The sequence below is a fragment of the Typopeltis vanoorti genome, chromosome 5, assembly GCF_054136105.1.
Source record: "Typopeltis vanoorti isolate ZY-2024b chromosome 5, IOZ_Tvanoo_1.0, whole genome shotgun sequence".
NCBI lineage: Eukaryota > Metazoa > Arthropoda > Arachnida > Uropygi > Thelyphonidae > Typopeltis > Typopeltis vanoorti.
Window position 1 is genome coordinate 20,966,687 of NC_143553.1, and position 21,379 is coordinate 20,988,065.

Consider the following 21,379-nt stretch of genomic DNA (forward strand, 5'->3'; position numbering starts at 1 on the left):
ATCTCTTAATTACACCCTAAAAATAAAGTCTCTCCCTGCACTGAGAAGCTTAATATCACACCCATCAAACTGCTATACATCCTTTTGGTCTGCATGTTAAAGAAACTGTACAAGCTGTTAGTATAAATATTGACAATATTAGCTACACTAAACATAACAACATTCCTCTATGGCAGGTTTGCACACCATCCTGCAACCAGAATGGTGTGCAAACTAAGAAATCAGCTATAGAAATCTTATACCCCATCATCCATTTACCTGCAATTATTTAATGCGCACAGAGCAGCACATGCTGATTTCTTACCCATCTATACTGATGGTTCAAGAACTAATATCTCTGTTGGCTGTGCTGTTGTGTTTCCTGACATTATTATCTCAAATCAGATCCCACCAGACTGCAGTAATTATACAGCAGAGTTACAGGCCAGTCAGCTTCGCATGTGCATATAAAAGAAAACTACTACCAAAAGTGTATAATTTATACAGGAGCTCTTTACAGGCTATCTCCTCTCCTATGTATAATCCACATCCAGTACTTTATGAGGTGCTACACCTGTTTCACAAAATGAAAATCCTTAATTTTGATGTTTAGTTCTTCTCGATTCCCAGCCACATCGGAATTAAAGGAAATGAGGCTGCAGATGCAGCTGCTAAATCAGCTCATACCTTCTCCACATACTGTTTGACAGTTCCATATACAGACTACAGACAGCTTATAAGATCAAAGCTAATTGCACAGTGGGAGTCAACATAGCAAGAAGCATTAACAAACAAATTATATAACATTAAACCTGAAATTAAACACTGGCACTCTAGTCAACGTACAAAGAGAAGGGAGGAGGTTGTTCTTGCTAGGCTCTGCATAGGCCACCTTACGCATTCTCATTTACTGAGAGCTGATGACCCTCCCATATGTGAAAAATGCAAAACGCATCTCACTATTCATCATATTCTGGTAGATTGTCAACAATTTACACAAGAGAGGAATGAAATTTTCACCTATGTAACCAAGCCATATACACTCAGGCAAATTGCATGATGTTTTTAATTTTTTAGAAAGAATTAATTTGTACAAACACATTTGACTATACATTTGTTTATATGTAAATACTGTTTTGCTTAACTTAACTTTTATACATATACATTATTCATTAGGTTAAATCTGACCAAATATGTATTACCGTTGGCCTTGATCTTGTATATTTGTATCACCCTGCTTTAATTTCGTTAATATGTAAATACCATAATGCTAAACTTAAATTTCATGCATATATGCTGTATAATAATTCCTTTCTGACTCTTTAAATATTAGTATAATAATGTTTGTTGTTATCTTAGTATATGTAGGTACTGCTTTCCTTGACTTGTTTTGTATATACATATGTTAACCTGTACTGTTATCTATATGTTATATATCTATATGTACTGTTATGTATAATTGTATCATCCTGCTGTACTTTCATTAATATGTAAATACCATAATGCTAAACTTAAATTTTATTCATATATGCTGTATAATAATTCCTTTCTGACTCTTACAGTATTAGTATAATAATGTTTGTTGTAATCTTAGTATATATAGATACTGCTTTCCTACTTGTTTTGTATATACATATGTTAACCTGTACTGTTATCTATTTATGTACTGCTGAAACCTCTGCAGAAATTTTGTTTATATGTAGATACTGCATCACTCAACATACATTTTGTGTATGCATCTTATTTACTACGTTATTTTTCGAATAATCATGTAGTGCTGTAGGACACCTTGTCTATTTGTGTACCTTCTAGTAATTCTGTTTATATGTATTGCTAAATTCAGTTTATACTACATTGCTAAATTTAATTTTCATCCATGCATATTATATAATAATCCCTTTTTGCCTATTTTTGTACTGCTATAAAAGCATGTATTATAATTTTACATATATGTAAATACTGCATTCCTTGGCTTAGTGTTTCATATTTTGTGTATTAACTTATATTGTTAACTATTTTTGCACTACTGTAATAATCTCCAACCTTGTGTGTTGCTGTGCCCTCTGCAGCAGTTTTGTTTATCTATAGATGCTGCTTCGTGGAACTAGATTCTTGTACAGACATATTGTTTACAATTTTCTGTAAATGCTGATGTTGTAACCTTTGGTATGGCACAGTATGACCTCTGTAGTTTATGTGCCAAATAAACTATAAACCAACCAAATTATTCATTATTGTCCCCCTATGCATTTTACATGTAGACCAGTACTTATGATATAACAATGACATGATTTAATATGCACTCATTTAGTAGCAGAAATTATTAATTTAGAAATCAGGTTGCTATATCTGATTGAAGACGTAATTTTATCTATCTTATGGTTATAGTTAAGACAATGTACGTATAAAACCTGCATTTTAACAAACATAAGAAAATTTGCTAACAGAAATTGTATTTCAGATTAGTTGCTTCCATTGAAGAATATATACCTGATGAAGATATGTGGAAATTACTTAGGGCAATGCCTTCTTCACGAATGGGAATGGCATGTGCAGTAATTCAGAATGTAATCTGGTGCCTTGGTGGTATTGGTGGAGATAAATCGTCACAAGTTTTGGCTAGTACTTTGTCCTATGATTGCTCTCATGATAGGTATCATTATTCAGCATTCGTATATTTTCTGATCTTCTGAACAATTTGTAATTTTTATCAAAATGCTTAGTCTTGCTAATTTTATGGAATATATGTATGCAATGTATTTGCTTTAAAAAATAAATGATTTATAGGTGATAAGCAAAAATACTGAGAGAATTGTGTGCGTGCGTGCGTGTGTGTGCGTGCGTGTTGGTTAATGGTTTGAAGGGAATGTGCTATGGAACTGACCGTGCCATTAATTCGACTGTTTAATGAAACACAAAGTACTTGAACTCATTGACCAATTCTTGCTCTGACCCACTCTATCAGGTAATGCATTCCATGGTTCAACAACCCTCCATACAAAGAAACCACTCCTCACCCTCTTATTCATCATTCCTTCCTCATGTTCCACCAAGCAAAAGAACTCCACAGTGTCAACCCTCTAACTACCTCTCAACAGTTTAAAACTCTCAATCATATTACCTCTCCTTCTTCTATCTACTAAACTCTGTAGTCCACATTCCCTCAGTCGATCCTTGTAGCATGTACAGTCCTGAAACCATCTTTGTTATCCCCCTTTCCACAGTTAATTTATCCCCTTCAAATCCTGTGGACCAAATCGAGAACAATAGTCTAAGTGTGGTCCTGTGATCAGGACCACACTTAGACTATTGCTGGTCAGCATCCTTCTCATTATTGCAGCAATCCTCTGTGTTACCTTCATCACTTTTGCAATATGTCCCCTGAATTTCAGGTTTCTATCAATCATCAATCCCAGATCTCTTGTCTCCCCTAATTTTTCCAGTATAGTTCCTCCAATAGAGTATGCAGCTTCCCATCAATGTGTCCCAAATCTCAAGACCTTACATTTTGCTGCATTAAGCTGATACACCATTCATTTGCCCATCTGTCTGGCTTATTCAAATCCTCTTGCAGGGCTACCACATTTGCACTATTACTAATAACCCTTCCCAACTTCACATCATCTGCAAACAACTGAATATCCCCTTGCAATCCACTGACAATGTCATTGATATAAAGGTTAAACCATATAGGTCCCAGTACCGAGCCCTGTGAGAACCCGCTTGTAACCCTCTGCCTCCTTGAAACTGCGCCACCATACACAACTCTCTGATACCTATCAGACCTATCAGACAGCCAATGCTGAATTCAGTTGACCAACCTGACATCCAAACCCATCTGCTGCAACTTAAATATCACCTTATCATGTGACCCCCTGTCAAATGCCTTCACTAAATCCAAGAAAATGGCACTATATGCCTTTCCCTCATCTACTGCTCTTGTAACTTTATTATAAAAGTATAATAAATTATAATAAATTTAGTTTAATCCTTTATCCAATTGTGAGCAAGCAAAGTTTGCACTTGAAGTATCTTCAGGACTGAGGAAATTCATGGTATAGGTGGACCAAGCTCTCATCACTCCTTGTCTTAGTATCTCCCATAAAACAAAGCACATCTCCTTGCGGACATGAATAATGCTATGCATTAAGTCAAGGACCACTGCCGAGACCAGTTTTGACCTTTATTGAGGTCTTGTCAGTCGGAGCCACACTGAGAAGTGGTGATACTAAGGTAGAAGCAATGGACCAGTCATATTTACCTATATGAGTTGCCAAAAAGTGTACCACCTTATTATTAAATTACTCTGGATTTAGAGAAAGATGTTGGAAGTTTTTTTTCCACTTGGTTAGACTATAATAAATTTTATTATAAAAAGCAAGCATATTACTAAAACAAGAGCACCCCTTAAAAAATACATGTTGATTCTCACAGATAACATTACCCTAATCTGCACAATGCTATATATGGTCCCTCACTAATTTCTCCAAGATCTTAACAACTACTGATGACACACAAACTTGCGTATAATTAGACACTTCCAGTCTGCTACTGCTCTTCTGCAATGGCTCTATCTTACCTTTCTTCCATTCCCTGGGCACCTTTCCCGTAGCCTGACTTTCACTGAAAAGACAGGGCAAAGGAGTTGTCACTTCTTTAGCACATTCTCTGAAAACTCATGGTGAAATACCATCCAGTCCCACAGCTTTTCAGACATCCAGAGTACTCAGTATTTGAAACACATTCTCCTCTTACACCTCTATAACTCAAACCTGCCCTATCCCTCTAGTAATAAAATTTACTCCTCCAGGATGAAATACTCCAGTAAAGTGTTCATTGAACAATTCCACTATATCCTCTGTATCAGTCACTCTATACCCATTTTTATCCCACAGTGTCATTCCTCCACAATCATTTCTCCTCCTACTGGCCACACAGCTAAAAAATTCCCTACGATTTTCTTTTGATCTTAGTGCCAATCTCTTCTCATGCCGGCAAAGGTTGGTTGATTGGTAGAGCCTCTGCTACTAATGGCTCAGTTAAGTAAGTTTGAGCATAGTTAGTAGTTGGAAGGGGTCCAATCGTTCGATGCTGTTGGCACACTCTCCCTCGATGAGTCTTTGGACTCCCTGGAGGTGTCAAATCATAATAATAATAAAAATAATATTCCAATTTCATCTTCTTTACCACATTAGTCACTTTCCTGGTCTGTGTACTAAAATAATGAGCCAAAAGGCTTCAGTTCGACGATGCAAAATTATATAAATCAAGTGGATATTAGATCCAGCATTATTTCCAAGCCAAATGTAGAAACTATAAAAGTTTCGTAAAAATCACCGGAGAGCTTACAGGAATACACTCGCCAGCATTTACGAGTTGTCCTAACACAGACCACTTAGAAGACATGGATGCTTGCCCAAGCATCTGTATATTCGCCTTCTATTGGTCCATTTTGATAAGGTTTCACTGACCTGACAGCTGTTTCGAACCGGTTGGTTCTCCTCAGAGACTAGGTACTGTTTACGTAAAGCACCTCTTAAAAAATCAATAAACCCATACCACTCTAAATGAGTGACCGAAGATCTCCAACTCAGAGTTGGTGCGTAAAGTATATACCAAAATAAAGAGCCAAAAGGCTTTAGTTCGACAATTAGTAAATACTTTATGCACCGACTGAGAGTTCGCTTATGAAAAATACACCTCTCCAACATTTCAAGTTCCTTAGTACTGAATGAGAGTTTTTGCTCTCTTAAGGTTTCTGCCTGGTCTCTGAAGAGACCCAATCAGTTCAGAACAGCAAAACAAGTGGTCCATGCTAGGAGATGTCCATGCTCGTGAATGCTGGCAAGTGTATTCCCTTTACTATACTTTAAAATTAAATAGATAAATTATTTTAAAATAAATTTGGAAAATAGATTTTGTCCCCCTCCCCAATCATAGTAATGTAATCCAGTTAATACTATCTAATACTATTACTTTGTGTTATGTTTGTATCTTTCTTATTTATTTAATTATTTATTATTATTATTATTATTTTATTCACATAATTGATACACAGTCAAAACAAGATATCATATAAATAAAAATTTGACTGGTGATTCAGAACAATTCAGATTCTACCCAAGAATCTAAGAATAGTCCATCAGGTAGCGTCGTAAAATATGGACTGTTCCAAGTAATGCTGTTTATTGTAGGTCATTATGGGGTCACTTCATTGATTTTTAATTGCTGTAAATAGTTGGACAGCTTCTTTGAAGTTGCACCAAGTGCACTGATAACTATTGGGATGATTTTTGTGTGTTTAAGCCACAGTCGGCCAACTTCGATTGCCAGATCTTGATATTTAGTAATTTTTTCCAGTTCTTTGTTGTTGGTGTTGTTATCACTGGGTAATGCAATATCGATAATCCAAACCTGTCGATGTTTGATAATTGTGATGTTAGGTCTATTGTGTTCCAAATGCTGATCAGTTTGTATTCTTAAGTCCCAGAGAATTTTTGCTGTTTCGTTTTCCAATACAGTCTCTATTTTATGCTGCCACCAGTTATCAGAAGTAGGAAAACCATATTTTTTGCATACATGCCAATGAACTATTTTGGCCACTTGATCATGGTGGTATTTATAGTCAGTTTGAGCTATTTTGCTGCAGGCACTGATCAGATGTTCTATGGTCTCATCTTTCTCATCGCATAATCTGCATTTGCTGTTATTATTGATGTTGAAAATTTTTGTTTTGATTGCACTAGTTTGTAATGCCTGTTCTTGAGCTGCTAGAATAAATCCTTCTGTTTCTTTTTTAATGTATCCATGTTGAAGCCATTGTCCGCACAGTTAGCCTAGTGACTTTGCACTTCGCAGCCACATGCCTGGGGAAGGAGTGGTCTAGGTTCGATTCCCGTCGATGACGTGAGGAGCTTTAGGATCTTCCTCAGCCATAGCCAAGTTAGCCGGTCTTGGGCGTGGACAGCAGGGTTTTTCCACCAGTTTATCTGGGGTTTTTCATCCTGCAAACCAGCCTCATGAACACACAGGGATATAGCCAGGAATACTTCAAGGCATAGGGGTAATCATTCTATCCTCATATTTCGGTTACGAAATCCAAGCATGCTTGGAAGATTGCGGGCCTTAAAGGCCTGTTAAAGCCATTGGGATAGATAGTGTTGAAGCCATTGCCATGTCTTGTTCACGTCAATTTTGTCCTTAGTATCTCAAAGAAATTGGCCATGCAAGGGTTTATTTTTCCAGCACACGTATCGGATATTTTGTTGTTCCTTTTTGTAATCGGATTTGTTTCCTGTTGCTTTTAGAAGGCCGTCTTGTGTAATTGCTTGAAGCATTGGCTCAGAGCTATTGTCGATGTAATTTCTTAAACCAATTTCTACTTCTTCCACAGTCTGTCTCACTTGCAGCAGACCCTGTCCACCTATTCTCCTCGGTAGGTACAACCGGTCAACATCATTTCGTGGATGTAATGCATGATGCATGGTCATTAATTTTCTAGTTTTGCGGTCTAGTTTGTCCAGGTCTTCTTTTGTCCAATTTATTATGCCAGCTGTGTATCGGATCACTGGTATAGCCCAAGAATTCATTGCTCTAATTGTGTTTAACCCATTTAGTTTTGTTTTCAGAATATTTCTAACTCTTTTAATGTATTCTGATGCTGCCTGTTGTTTAACTTTCCAGTGGAGAATATCATTAGCTTCTAATATTCCTAGGTATTTATAGTGTTTGTCAGCTGAAATTGCTTTTATATGTTTCTCTTGATCAAAATTAAAATTGCTAGTGTCATTAAATTTTCCTCATTTAATAGATAAAATTGCGCATTTATCTAAACCAAATTCCATTTTGAAAATAACTGAAAATACAAACTGTGTTCAATAAAGAATCTATTTGCTGGGCCGATTTTCCATATAGCTTCAAGTCATCCATATACAACAGATGGGAAATTTTAATATTACATTTAGGAATTTCATATCCAAATTTTGTTTTCTTCAGAATCATAGACAAAGGTATCAAAGAAATGTTGAAGAGCAATGGTGACAAGGAATCACCTTGGAAAATTCCACGTTTAATGCTGATATCTCCAAATCTTTCATTATTCACTATTAATGTTGTTTTCCATGATTTCATAGCAGTAGCCAGAAACGAACATGTGTTTTTGCTAATTTCAAATATTTTTAGTGATTTTAGGATCCAGGAGTGTGGGAGGGAATCGAATGCTTTCTTGTAGTCTATCCATGCCATGTTTAAATTAGTTTTTCGTCTTTTTGAGTTTCTGAGAATCATTTTATTAATAAGGATCTGGTCTTTTGTTCCTCTAGATTTTTGAAAATTGCCTTTTTTGTTCAATCGGATAAATTTGATTATCTGATAAGTAGTGGTATATGGAATTTGCTATGATTGCAGTGAACAGCTTAAGCATAGTGTAGGCATGTTATTGGACGATAGTTACTTGGGTCTGCACCCTTATCCTTATCTTTCATGAAGAGAAAAGTGCACCCAGATATCATCCAGTCTTCCACTGAGCCTGACTGCAACAAATAATTAAATTGTTCTGCCATTCGATCATGTAGACTGGTTAGATGTTTTAACCAAAATCCATGTAGTTCGTCTTTGCCAGGTGCACTCCAGTTTTTTAATTTTCTAGCTTGAGCACTGACCATTTCTTTAGTGATAATGACATTTTGCATTTGTTTTTGTTTCATTTCTATTTCTATTTCCTTAATCCATGAAGCATCTTATTGTGTTCAATAGGATTATCCCAGATTGACTTCCAAAATTTGAGTGTTTTTTCTTTTCCAGGTGAATGATGGTTTGCATTTGTATTTCTCTGGAGAGACTGAAAGAACTGACATTGGTTCTGTCAAAATTGCATATTTTGTACACATTGGTTTATTCTTACTTTATATCTTTTAATTTTCTGTGCAGTCGCTGTAATTCTTTGTTTTAGCTCTTTGGTAACTTCATCAATTGTTTTGTTGGCCAAATTATATGTGTTAATCAGTTTGTTTTTGATGTTATTATTTTTCAACCATCCTTCTTTAAAATTCTTTAAGTTGCTTAGATCAGCTCGAAGCCTGTTGACCTTTCATTCCAACTGGATTTTCCATGGTGCAGATTGTTTCATCCTTGGCTTTTGCTCTTTCAGTTTGCAACCAAGCTTCACTGAAATGATATAGGCCATGCTGTATAGAAGCTGATTTGTTTCCTTTCTACTGTTGGTTGTGATGATTTCAATTACAGCATTTGTCTCTAAGAGGAGCTGTTTTAGCTTAGATTGTCGTAAAGTTTTTAATGGTGGTAGTCTTATATGGTCATTTATGGAGTTCATATGTTCCAATATCCCTGACTTCATTTTACACTGCCCTTCTGTCAAAACATTCTGAGGTATGTCGTCAGCTAGATGTTTACTGAGTGGAATTCCAAAGTTTGATATAACTACCTCCTGATGATTTTCTGTTACTGGAGTTGTTGGTTTATTATGTAACTCTTGCAGCTCACGTTCAGTAAATATTTTGTTAGGGAAAATGAAATTCTTTTGGTCCATAAGTCTTTGTTCTGTTATTGCAGATTCTGGGAATTTTTTTTCCAAATTAAATGCAAATGCTTTCTGAAACCTCGTTTTTCTGGTGTTGATCTGTAAAAATATTTCATAATTTCTCTGTTTTCTTCTACAGTCCATTTTTTACATTTGGTTTCTTCCACTCGCTTTTCAGCTTGTTCCCTGATTGCCCAGCAAGGAGAGCTGGGTCCTGTAGCCCACTTGTCGCCTGATGCCCACGATCCCCAACGTCTGACACAGTCCTTGATGACTTGGGCGTTGACTGATCCGGTATGGATCTCTTCTTCCTTTTCACCATTATGATCGGGGATGGAACACTGTTAGTCTGGCTCCTCAGTTGAGACCTGTCTGACAAGATGGCCCTGCTGGCAGCTATGCAACCGCCAAAATAGCTCTCAACATCACTGAAGCACGCAAGCCCCACCGCCACGACAAGGCCGTGTTCCTTTGGGGGGATTATTATTGTTATTATTATTACTACTACTATTATTACGTGACACCTCCAAGAAGTCCAAAGACTCATTGAGGGAGGGCCCTACTCTACAATTCTTCGTCTCTGCCATTCAATCCACTAACTACAGCAAACCACATCATCTTTACTAATGCCATCTACAGCCCACTACCACTAGTATTTTCACAGACAATCCATGCCCATGGCAGATATCTCAAAGCGGGTTTGAGATATCTCAAACCCACATCCTTTCGACTGGAGGGTGGATATGCTGACAACTCGGCCAACCAGGCCAGCATTATCTGGGCTGCTATTTAATTATTCGCCTCTTATACTGAGTAGCGGAGTCTCCATAGCTCAGTTGGTTTCACTGGGGCCCTTTGATTGGAAAGACCTGGGTTCAAATTCCATTTTTGACACAAAGAATTTTTATCAGGGCTTTTCAATGAAAGTTGAGTTAGTGAATCTCATATAGAGGTGGGTTTTTTTTTTTTCCAGAAACTCAAATTTTTTTTCCCCTCAAAAGCAAACCAACCCCATGAACACACACGCACACATATCTACAGACATAGAATATTACTGGAGAAAGGTAATGGGAAACCACCGTGTCCTGTAATAATTCCCTGATAAAGTAGCATTGCTACCCCACCAACTGTTATGTTGAGGAGATACACACACACACACACTGAGAAGTATGGAAAACAGATGGGGAGTTGAGTCAACTAGATGTTAATAAGGTTGTGAGACTTCATAATATATCACCAAGTATTCTGAAGTTATTTGCCATAGAGTTGACACCTGCCTTGACATATTTTTTAAATACGAGTCTTGCACTCGGTCAAGTTCCTAAGGAGTGGAAGGAGGGCAAGATTGTTCCACTTCATAAAGGAGGTGTCGAACTCAAGCATCAAACTATAGGCCTATCTGTGTGTCAGGTGTTGTGGTTAAGTTGCTGGAGAAACTTGTGAGAACTAGGATCCAGAGTTGGGTTGATAACAATGGTATTATCTTTGATGGACAGCATGGATTTGCTAAAGGGAGGTCATATTTTAGTAATCTATTTACTTATTACAATAAAGTGACTGCTTCCTTGGACAGAGGAAAATGATACACAGTAATATATTTGGATTTCTCAAAGGCTTTTGATAGAGTACCTCATGATAAGTTGACAGTCAAACTAGAGCAGATGGGGTTGGATATTAGATTAATGCATTGGATTGGAGACTGGCTATATGATAGGTATCAACAAGTTGTGTATGGGGGAGAGATATCCAGGAAAAGGAAAGTCACTAGTGGAGTGCCTCAGGGGTCTGTTTTAGGGCCATTACTATTTAACTTGTATATTAATGATATTGGCGAAGATTTGGATCGAGATATTCAGTTGTTTGCAGATGATGCAAAGTTGGGACGAACCATAAAGAGTAGTGAAGATGTTGTGGCCTTGCAAGAAGACTTGAATAAATTGAGTGATTGGGCATGGAAATGGGGATGTGAGTTCAATGTTGCAAAAGTAAGGTTTTAAAATTTGGAAAAACAAAGATGGGATGCAGTATTTATGCTTGGTGAGGATACATTGTTGGAGGTGGAAGAAAATAAGAGATTTGGGGGTGATAGTGGATAAGGATCTGAAATTTAGGGGACACATAGCCAAAATTGTGCAGACAACACAAAGGCTTCTGGGAATGATGCAGAGGACATTGATGTGTAGAAGTAGGGAGATTCTTGTTCCATTGTATAAGGCTTTGATTAGGCCACACATGGACTATTGTGTCCAGATTTGGTCACATGGTTTTCAGAAGGATGAAGTGATGTTGGAAAGGGTCCAAAGGCAACTGACTAAGGTAGTTTCTGACCTCTGGAATGTTGAATATATGAAAAGATTGAGAAGATATAATTTGCAGATGCTGGTGGACAGGAGGAAGAGGGGGAGATATGATAGAGACCTATAAGTTGGTAAGGGGTTGTTATAGGATAAATGCTGGAGAAGTTCTGCATAAAATAGTCGGAGATAAGGGGGGGGGAACTAGAGGTCATCCCTGGAAACTGTATAAAGAGGGTGTGAGTAGGGGAATGAGAGGTAGGTTTTTTCGTGCAGAGTTGTAAATGATTGGAATGCCTTGCCTGAGAGTGTAGTGTCTGCAAGGAGTTATAGTGTGTTTAAGACACAGTATGATGAGCTGTGTGTGTGATAAAAGGACCTCCAAGATGAGTCTTTGACTCCTTGAGGTCTTGCGGTAATAATAGTAATTTCCTTATGATGATTTTTGTTACTGAGTAAATATCAGAATAGCATAACTTCTCTTTTAGTTTTCTGAAAAGGCTCGCTCAAATAAATAAAATATACTTTAATAATAATAGAAGTTAACTTCGCAAAATTAAATGTAACTAATGAATATCTATTAAGAAATAAATAAAATATTGTTTAATAACAATAGAAGTTAACTTCACAAAATTAAATGTAACTAATAAATATCTATTAATAACTAATAAGTATATAGGAAATAACTATTTAGGTATCTATCACCAAAAAATTGATTGGCCAGTTATATTTCTCTGTTATGGAGTATATTTCAAGGTAAAAACTTTATTATTATTATTATTATTATTATTATTATTATTATTCAGTCCTCTATGGATTCAAAAGACTCATTGTGGAAGGCTCATCCTATAAAACACAGAATCTATCATATCACTCCTTGAGCTTATTGACCGTTCATGCTCTAACCACTCCATCAGGCAATACATTCCACGGTTCAACTACCCTCCATCCAACGATACCACTCCTCACCCTCTTGCTTACAACTTCCTTTCGTCACTTCCAGGAATGGCCCCTTGTGCTCTCTCCTTCCCTCTGTTCCACTAAACGAAAGAACTCCCCAGTGTCAACAGGCATAGAATACAAATATTCTGTTTTTTAGTATTTGTTTAGTTTTAAAAACAGTCTTTTTTAATAAAAATGTGGTCACAAAACCAAAATAATTCGATGAACTTCTTAACCACAGAAACCTCCGCATGGTTAAGACATAGAATACTTTTGAATAGGAGAAAAGCTACTTTTCTCCCATACAAATATCAACCAAGCCATCTAATCAGTTTAGGTGTCATGTGATTGATGTAATCAGAAGTGAAGATATCAGTTCAGTTACATTATGTTTACTGAGGCAATTTGCTATTTTTATTTAATTTTTTTTTCATGGTGTTTCTGAAATTGAGTTTGTTGTAATAATGTTTTTCTTTTTGATGTTGTGGTATTATTATTATTATGCCGTCAAAGGTTGGTCGATTGGTAGAGCCGCGCTCAAACTTACTTAACTGAGCCATTAGTAGCAGAGGAAGGAAGGGCTCCAATCATTCGATGCTGTTGGCACACTCTCCCTTGATGAGTCTTTGGACTCCCTGGAGGTGTCAAATAATAATAATAATAATTATTATTATTATCATTATTAACACTGCCCGTGCAGTTAGCGTAGTGGCTTTGAGCTTCGCAACCATGTGCCTGGGAAAGGAGTGTCCCAGGTTCGATTCCCATTGTAGACGTGAGGAATTTGAGGATCTTCCTCAGGCATAGCCAAGTTAGCCGGTCTTGGGCGCGGTCAGTAGGGTTTTTTCCTCCAGTTTATCTGGCGTTTTTCATCCCGCAAACAAGCAAACCAGCCCCGTGAGCATACGCCTCTACGATCAAAAATATATGTCCCCCCAGCGGCAAACCAGGCGACGGGTCGGCTGGGAGTAGTACTAACAAGAAGTCGCATCTAAAAGTAACATGCGGACCCTGCATAGGAAGTGGGAATAACACATAGAAGAAGAAGAAGAAGATTATTATTATTAACACTGGCCTCCATGGAGTCAGAGACTCATCGTGGGGGGGTACACACTATTGTACACAATGCTCATCCAACCATGCTTTATACTGATTGAATGTGTATACATTCACAACACACTCAGGCAACGCATTCCACTCACAAACCATTCTATGCAAGGAACCCACTCCTAACTTCTCTGCTCACACCCTCCTTATACAGTATCCAGCAATAGTCTCTTGTTATACTCCCCTCTCCCATTCTATGAAAAATCTCTTCCATGTTGACCAATAAGAACTCCTTACTAGCTTATATGTCTCAACACATAAGCTAGTCAGGCTCTGTAACTTACATTCTCTCAATCTGTCCTCGTACTCCACATTCCAAAGACCATTCACTACCTTTGTGAATCTTCTCTGGATCCTTTCCAACATATCCTCATCACCATGAAAACCTGGCGACCAAATCTCTGCACAATAATCTATATGAGGTCTGATCAAGGCCTTATACAATGGAATCATAACCTCTCTATTTCTGCATGTCAGGGTCCTCTGCATCATTGCCATTATCCGATGTGATATTTTCACAGCTTGTGCAATGTGGCCCCTGAATTTCAGGACCTTGTCCACCATCACTTCTAGATCTCACATCTCCTTTACTTCTGTTAATGTTTCCCCACAAAGTGTATGCTTTGCATCCCATCGTTGCCTACCTAATCTGAAAACCTTATACTTAGCAACATTGAACTGATAGTTCCACTTACCTGCCCATTCATGCAATCTATTCAAGTCCTCTTGTAAGGCCATAACATCCGCTTGACTCTGCATTGCTCTTCCTAGTTTTGCATCATCTGCAGACAGCTGCATATCACTAGTTCAATCCATCCCAATGTCATTAACATACAAACTGAACAACAATAATGGTCCCAAAACTGACCCCTGCTGTACACCACTAGTGACCTTCCTTTTTCAGAATACTGCACACACATATACAACTTTCTGATACCTATCTGACAGCCTGTCACTTATCCAACTCAGAAGCCTATTATCCACTCTCATCTATGTCAATGTATTTACCAGCTTTTCGTGTGGCTGTCTCTCAAAATCTTTTGCAAAATCCATGTGCACCACTGTATATGCATCTTCCCTGTCCAAGGTATTTGTCACCTTGTTATAGTACATAAGTAAGTTAGTGAAACATGATCTCCCTTTAACAAACTCATGCTGATAACCACAGAGAATACTGCTGTTATCAACCCATTTACATTCTCTTATAATTATATATCCTTCTATTTCTATTCCCGACATCATATCCTCCTCATACTACCAAGTTTCATTTATTCCAATTATCTTTGGGTATACTGACTCAATGAATGCAACAAACTCAGCTCTCTTGTTTCAAATGCTCCTTACATTTGTGTAAGGAGTATTCTGTGTGTTTGAGGCCATTCTATCAACATTTTCTATTCTAACTGCTATAATACATGTCTCTCTTTGGTCTGACCACTCCCGTTTCCTTGATCCTGACTCTGATTTCCATTCCTGCTTGTCTCGTCCACACCTTTATGCATTCCATCATCTTGTGCTGCTGCAACCACATCTTCAGCCTCATATCCATCTTCCTCCTGTTGTGCAATCCATTTATTTGTGCCATTCTGCTTCACAAGTAGACTCTGATCTGACATCTGATTATTATTATTTTTTTTTTTTTTTTTTTACTATACAGTATCTCCATGGGGCCAAGACTCATTATGAGACCCAAAGTAACTATTATGCACACAAAATATGTCATACCTTTCCTTGAATGATTCACTGTCAGAAAACTCGCACTACTTCTGGCAATCCATTCTACTCATTCACCACTCTCCATGCAAAAAATCTAGTCTGCAATTCCCTACTTACCATACTCTTACAACTTCCACAGATGGCTCCTAGCTCTCTGACTACTTGTCATGTATTGAAAAACTTTTTGTGCATCAATTTTATAAATCCCATTTAAGATCTTAAAAGTTTCTGTCACGTCCCCTATTTTCGGCCTATCAACTGAACTTTGTAACCCACAAACCTTCATCCTGTCCTGATAGAGAGCATTCCGCAGATCTGTTACCAGCTTAGTCACTCATCTCTGAATCTTCTCTATCACCTCCTGGTCCCTAAGAAACTCAGGTTAACAAATCTGTACACAATAGTCAAGATGCAGCCAAATCATGGCCTTATAAAGAGAGATAATAACATCCCTATCTTTAGATATATGAAGAGCCAAAGGCTTCAATTCGGCAACATATAACTTGTTTAAGTTAAGGGATATTACATCCCATATAGTTTGTTTTGCAAAATCCAAGTGCACCACTGTATATCCATCTTCCCTGTCCAAGGTATTTGTCACCTTGTTATAGTACATAAGTAAGTTAGTGAAACATGATCTTCCTTTAAGGTCAGTTGCTTCAGTATCCAGGTATTTGCTTACGCTTGGAATCGCCGAACTTTATATAGTTTCTACTATATTCGGCATGAAACTCTTTGTGTTTCTTATTCGGCTAAGAAACTATATGGGATGTAATTCCCTATCTTTACTTGTTAGCGTGCTTTCTACATCCAAGTAATCCTTTGAGCTATTTTATCAACTTTTGCAATATGCCCTCTGAACGTTAATTCTTGTCCACCATTACCCCAACTCCCTGTCCCCATCATGATATTGCTCTCCCATACACATTCTTGTGTAGAAGCTTAAGTGCTGTGAGGACATTATGTTGGAGGTTTAATGGATTTTTTACAACACTCAGAAAGAATTAAATTAGAATTTAATACTCCTATATTTCGTCCTAATATAGGAGTATTAAATTCTAATTTAATTCTTTCTGAGTGTTGTAAAAAATCCATTAAACCTCCAACATAATGTCCTCACAGCACTTAAGCTTCTACACAAGAATTCTAATCATCCATGGAGAAGATTTAGCACGTAAATCCAAGCAATATGGTAAGTCAAAACTACGACTATCTAGACAACTAAATAGGCTGGCCTTTTTAAAAAGATGTCGGGATACAAGAGTGATACCGAAATGCGTTAAAATGAAGACCAATTTCCATTCCAAAAAAGCACTCCGTATATATAAACGTGCCAGCCTAGCATTACTACGCGAGCAAATCGCCTCTACTCATGCCGCCCTCGCAGTGCCGAACGCCGCCATTGGCTCCCTACATACAGAGCTCTCCACCGTTCTTAACCCTGAACTTTGGTCGATTCTCTCTGACATTTCGGAAACGTCCGCACAGAGAGAATTTCAAAAAATAAAAAACAAACACTTCAAGAAATACAGCAACCTGGTTAAAGACAAACCACAACCACAAATTCAACCGCTCCAGACAGTAATTAACCTCTCTTCCAAAAGGCTCAACGAGGATGCCGTCAGCGCCCTTAGCCTCGGCCGTAATTTTGCCGTCGCTCCGAAAGAAGTGCCGGTGTTCGATGTAATGGTTAACGTCGAACGGGGGATCGGTCACTTACCGTCGGAGGTAGCCAACAACATCAGACTCGACGTAGCCAACATCCTCGCTCACTCTTCACCTCCAAAAAGTAACTTATCTTATGCCCAACGCATGGCTCTCCAGAAACTATGCAAAGAAAAAAGTATCGTCATCACCAGAGCAGATAAGGGTAATGCCACAGTTGTGCTTAATACCAGCGAATACAATCGTAAAATGAACACTATCCTCCGCGATCGCGCTACCTACATTGTGCTAGAACACGACCCCACAAAAACACAAGTTAAGAAATTAAAAATCTTACTTAAAAAAGTAACCTCCTGGCCCCCTGACGTCACGAAAAAACTTAAACCTTTCCGCTCCCCCCCCCCCCCGAATATACGGTTTACCAAAAATCCACAAACCCAATTCCCCACTCAGACCTATAGTAGATGCCACCAATGCACCTTGTTACAGACTGTCTAAACAGCTGGCCAACTCTCTGTCCCCCCTCACCGGAAATTCAGTATATAAAAAACTCGACCCACTTTAAAGCCCTCACAGAAAATTTAACCTTGAACATATTGGTAAGCTTTGATATCTCCTCTTTGTTTACCAATATTCCCTTAACTGACACTTTATCTCTCTTAGAAAACGTTTTCCCCTCTGACATCTTAGATCTCTTTTCCTTTGCCATCAACTCTGGGTATTTCTCTTGGAATAACAAAATCTACAAGCAGATAGAAGGAACCGCCATGGGTTCCCCCTCTCACCCCCCCCCCTTGCCAATTTCTATATGGAAGATTTCGAAAAACGAGCCATAGACTCAGCCCCACTCGAACCTTCTATCTGGCTAAGATTTGTAGATGATGTGTTCTCCATTTGGCCTCATGGCCCAGACACGTTAGACTCCTTCCTCTGTCATCTCAATAGCCTACATCCAAGAATCCAGTTTACTATGGAAAAGGAAAAGAACAATTGTTTACCCTTCCTAGACACCTTAATCATGCGCCTGCCCAATGATACACTTGCCTTCACTGTATACAGAAAACCCACACACACAGGCAGATACATTCACAAACTCTCCCACCACCACCCCTCACAACAATATGGCATCATTAAAACCCTTACCAAGAGAGCCCACAATCTTTGTTCCAGTGGAACCGCCCTCACTACTGAGCTTAACCACATACACAGAACTTTCCTCTCCAATGACTACAGTGAACACAGTATCAAAAAAATAATTAATTCCTCCCCCATTCCCCGTCCCTCTCGTCAACAAGAATTTAAAAATGCCATCACCATACCCTACATCCGAGGCACTTCGGAAAAAATAGCCAAGATACTAAAAAAGTATAACTTACACACAGCATATAAGCCCTACCGCAAACTTGCTACCCTTATCCGTTCTACGCAAGATCAGCTCCTCCCTCTCTCTCTGCCTGGAGTTTACAAAGTACCCTGTTCCTGTAAGCTTGCGTACTTTGGACAGACAGGCAGATCAGCATCCATCCGCCTGGAGGAACACAAGTCATACATCGTTAAACACAACTATGGCCATTCAGGCTTGGCTGACCATGTTTTGGACACCACCCACAGAGTATCATGGAAGAAAACCACCATGCTCCACCACAGCAAATTCAAGAAAGAGAGACTTTTCTTAGAAGCAGCAGCAGCTCTCAGAAACCAACCAAATCTTAACAAATACGGTTGCATTAAGCTTCCGAAGATTTGGGAAACACTCATCACCAGAGGTCCCACCTTACATTCCAGGCCACCTACTACCGCCCATAGAGGGTGCTCCACCTAGATAGGACTTTAGTGTCACCCACATTGTTAGACTTAGTATTGTAAGTTTTTGTGTGCATGTTACATTAATTGTTTTTGTAATCCCCGTAGATGTCCTAGTGACTAGGACGAAATATAGGAGTATTAAATTCTAATTTAATTCTTTCTGAGTGTTGTAAAAAATCCATTAAACCTCCAACATAATCTCCCATACACAACTTGTTGATACTTATCAGATAGCCAGTCTCCAATCCAATGCACCAATCTAATATCCAACCCCATCTGCTCTAGTTTGACTGTCAACCTATCATGAGGTAGTTTATCAAAAGCCTTTGCGAAATCCAAGTATATTACTGTGTATCCTTTTCCTCTGTCCAAGGAAGAAGTCACTTTATTGTAATAAGTAAATAGATTACTAAAACATGACCTCCCTTTAGCAAATCCATGCTGTCCATCAAAGATAATACCATTGTTATTAACCCAACTCTGGATCCTAGTTCTCACAAGCTTCTCCAACAACTTAACCACAACACCTGACACACAGATTGGCCTATAGTTTGATGCTTGAGTTCAGTCACCTCCTTTATGAAGTGGCAAAAACTTGCTCTCCTTCCACTCCTTAGGAATTTGGCCGAGTGCAAGACTCATATTAAAAAAATATCTCTAGGCAGGTGTCAACTCTCTGGCACATTCTTTCAGAATACGTGGTGATATATTATCAAGTCCCGCAGCCTTTATTATTATTATTATTCAGGTCTCCATGGAGTCAAAAGACTCATCGTGGGAGGTCCTTCCTAAGAACACAAAGTCTGTCAAGACTCATTAAGGGGAGGTCCCCCTAAGAAACACAAAGTCTATCATACCACTCCTTAAACTCATTGACTGTTCTCGCACTCACCACTCCATCAGGCAATGCATTCCATGGCTCAACCACCCTCCACGCAAAGAAACCACTCCTCATCCTCTTGCTCACAGTTTCCTTTCGCAACTTCCAGGGATGGCCTCTTGTCATCACTCCTTCCCGCTGTTCAACCAAGCAAAAGAACTCCCCAGTGTCAACCCTGTAACCACCTCTCAACAGTTTAATAGTCTTAATCATATCACCTCTCCTTCTTCTATCCACCAAACTCTGCAGTCCACTGGTTTACTCACCTCCTCATACACCTCTTGCTCACCTACAGTCAGTCTCTCCTCCCCATCATCAACTGCTCTTAATCCCTCCGTTAAGTCACATTCACAAGATTGAAAGATCTTTATGAACTGCTCATTAAGTATCTCCACCACACATTCTGCATCAGCTGTCTTTATACCATTTTCTCCAATCAATGTATCCTTCCATAATTATTCTTTCTTTTGCTGGCTACATATCGAAAGAATTCCTTGGGATTCGAATTCTTTTTGGCTTCATTAACCAACTGCTGTTCATACCTCTCGCTTTAGCTACCCTCACCCACCAAGTCACCCTCCTTGCTTGGTCTTTGTAGACTTCATGAAATTGGTTACTTCCACCCTCTTATGCTGCCTACACAATGCGCATTTTCTGTGTATCGCATGCTTAATCTCTTTATTCATCCATCTCACACCCACCTTATTTAACCTTCTCACCCTTGGAATACATTTAGACATGCATCTGCTAAACAGTTTTTTAAAATCCCCCAAGCTGCATTGAGCTCTTTTCCAACTTACTCCTCATTCCATGCTACACCCTCAAGCTGTCTCCTGAGCTCTTCATAATCACCCCCCCTTGTAGTTCCACATATACCTTTTTCTCACAGAGGTCCTCGCACTGCTGGCAACCACCCAGGAAATCACCTCATAGTCACTCTCACCAATTGGTGGATGATTTGACACTCATTTATAATTACATCCTGTGATGTCCAAATGCAAGACCCTTAATCCTCATGTGCCCTCTGTTACATACTGTCTGAGGTAGTTATCCCTCAAAAACTCAAGAAACTCATTTTCTTTACTTCCAGTTGCTATCTCTTCATTCCAGTCTATATTGCCATAATTAAAACCACCCATAATGATCACTCTTTTCTTATTTGCTTGGCTAATTTGATTATACATTTCATAGTCACTATTATCCACATTTCCTGGTCTATAACAACATCCCACCAAGTATTTGATTCCATTCACCTCTATCTCACACCAGACTGCCTCAAAACCACTGGCACTATTTCCCTCTTGCATCTCCACTTTATATGGACATAACTCTTTATCTATCATCAATAGCACTCCCCCCCTCCCTTTTTACCCCCTCTGTCCTCACAAAACACATCATACCCTTCCATCTCTATTCCTGTCAGGATGTCATCCTCTTCCAACCATGTCTCAC

General features: G+C 38.6%; 1 protein-coding gene across 1 annotated transcript in view; it reads left to right on the top strand.

Annotated features, from left to right (window-relative positions):
* LOC150106259 (alpha-scruin-like) overlaps positions 1–21,379 on the top strand; it is a 163,436-nt gene that overhangs the window by 68,031 nt on the left and 74,026 nt on the right. Inside the window, exon 2 of the mRNA XM_090392968.1 lies at positions 2,441–2,632. Coding sequence (XP_090249094.1) covers positions 2,441–2,632 — 192 coding nt within the window. The remainder of the gene's footprint in view (positions 1–2,440; positions 2,633–21,379) is intronic.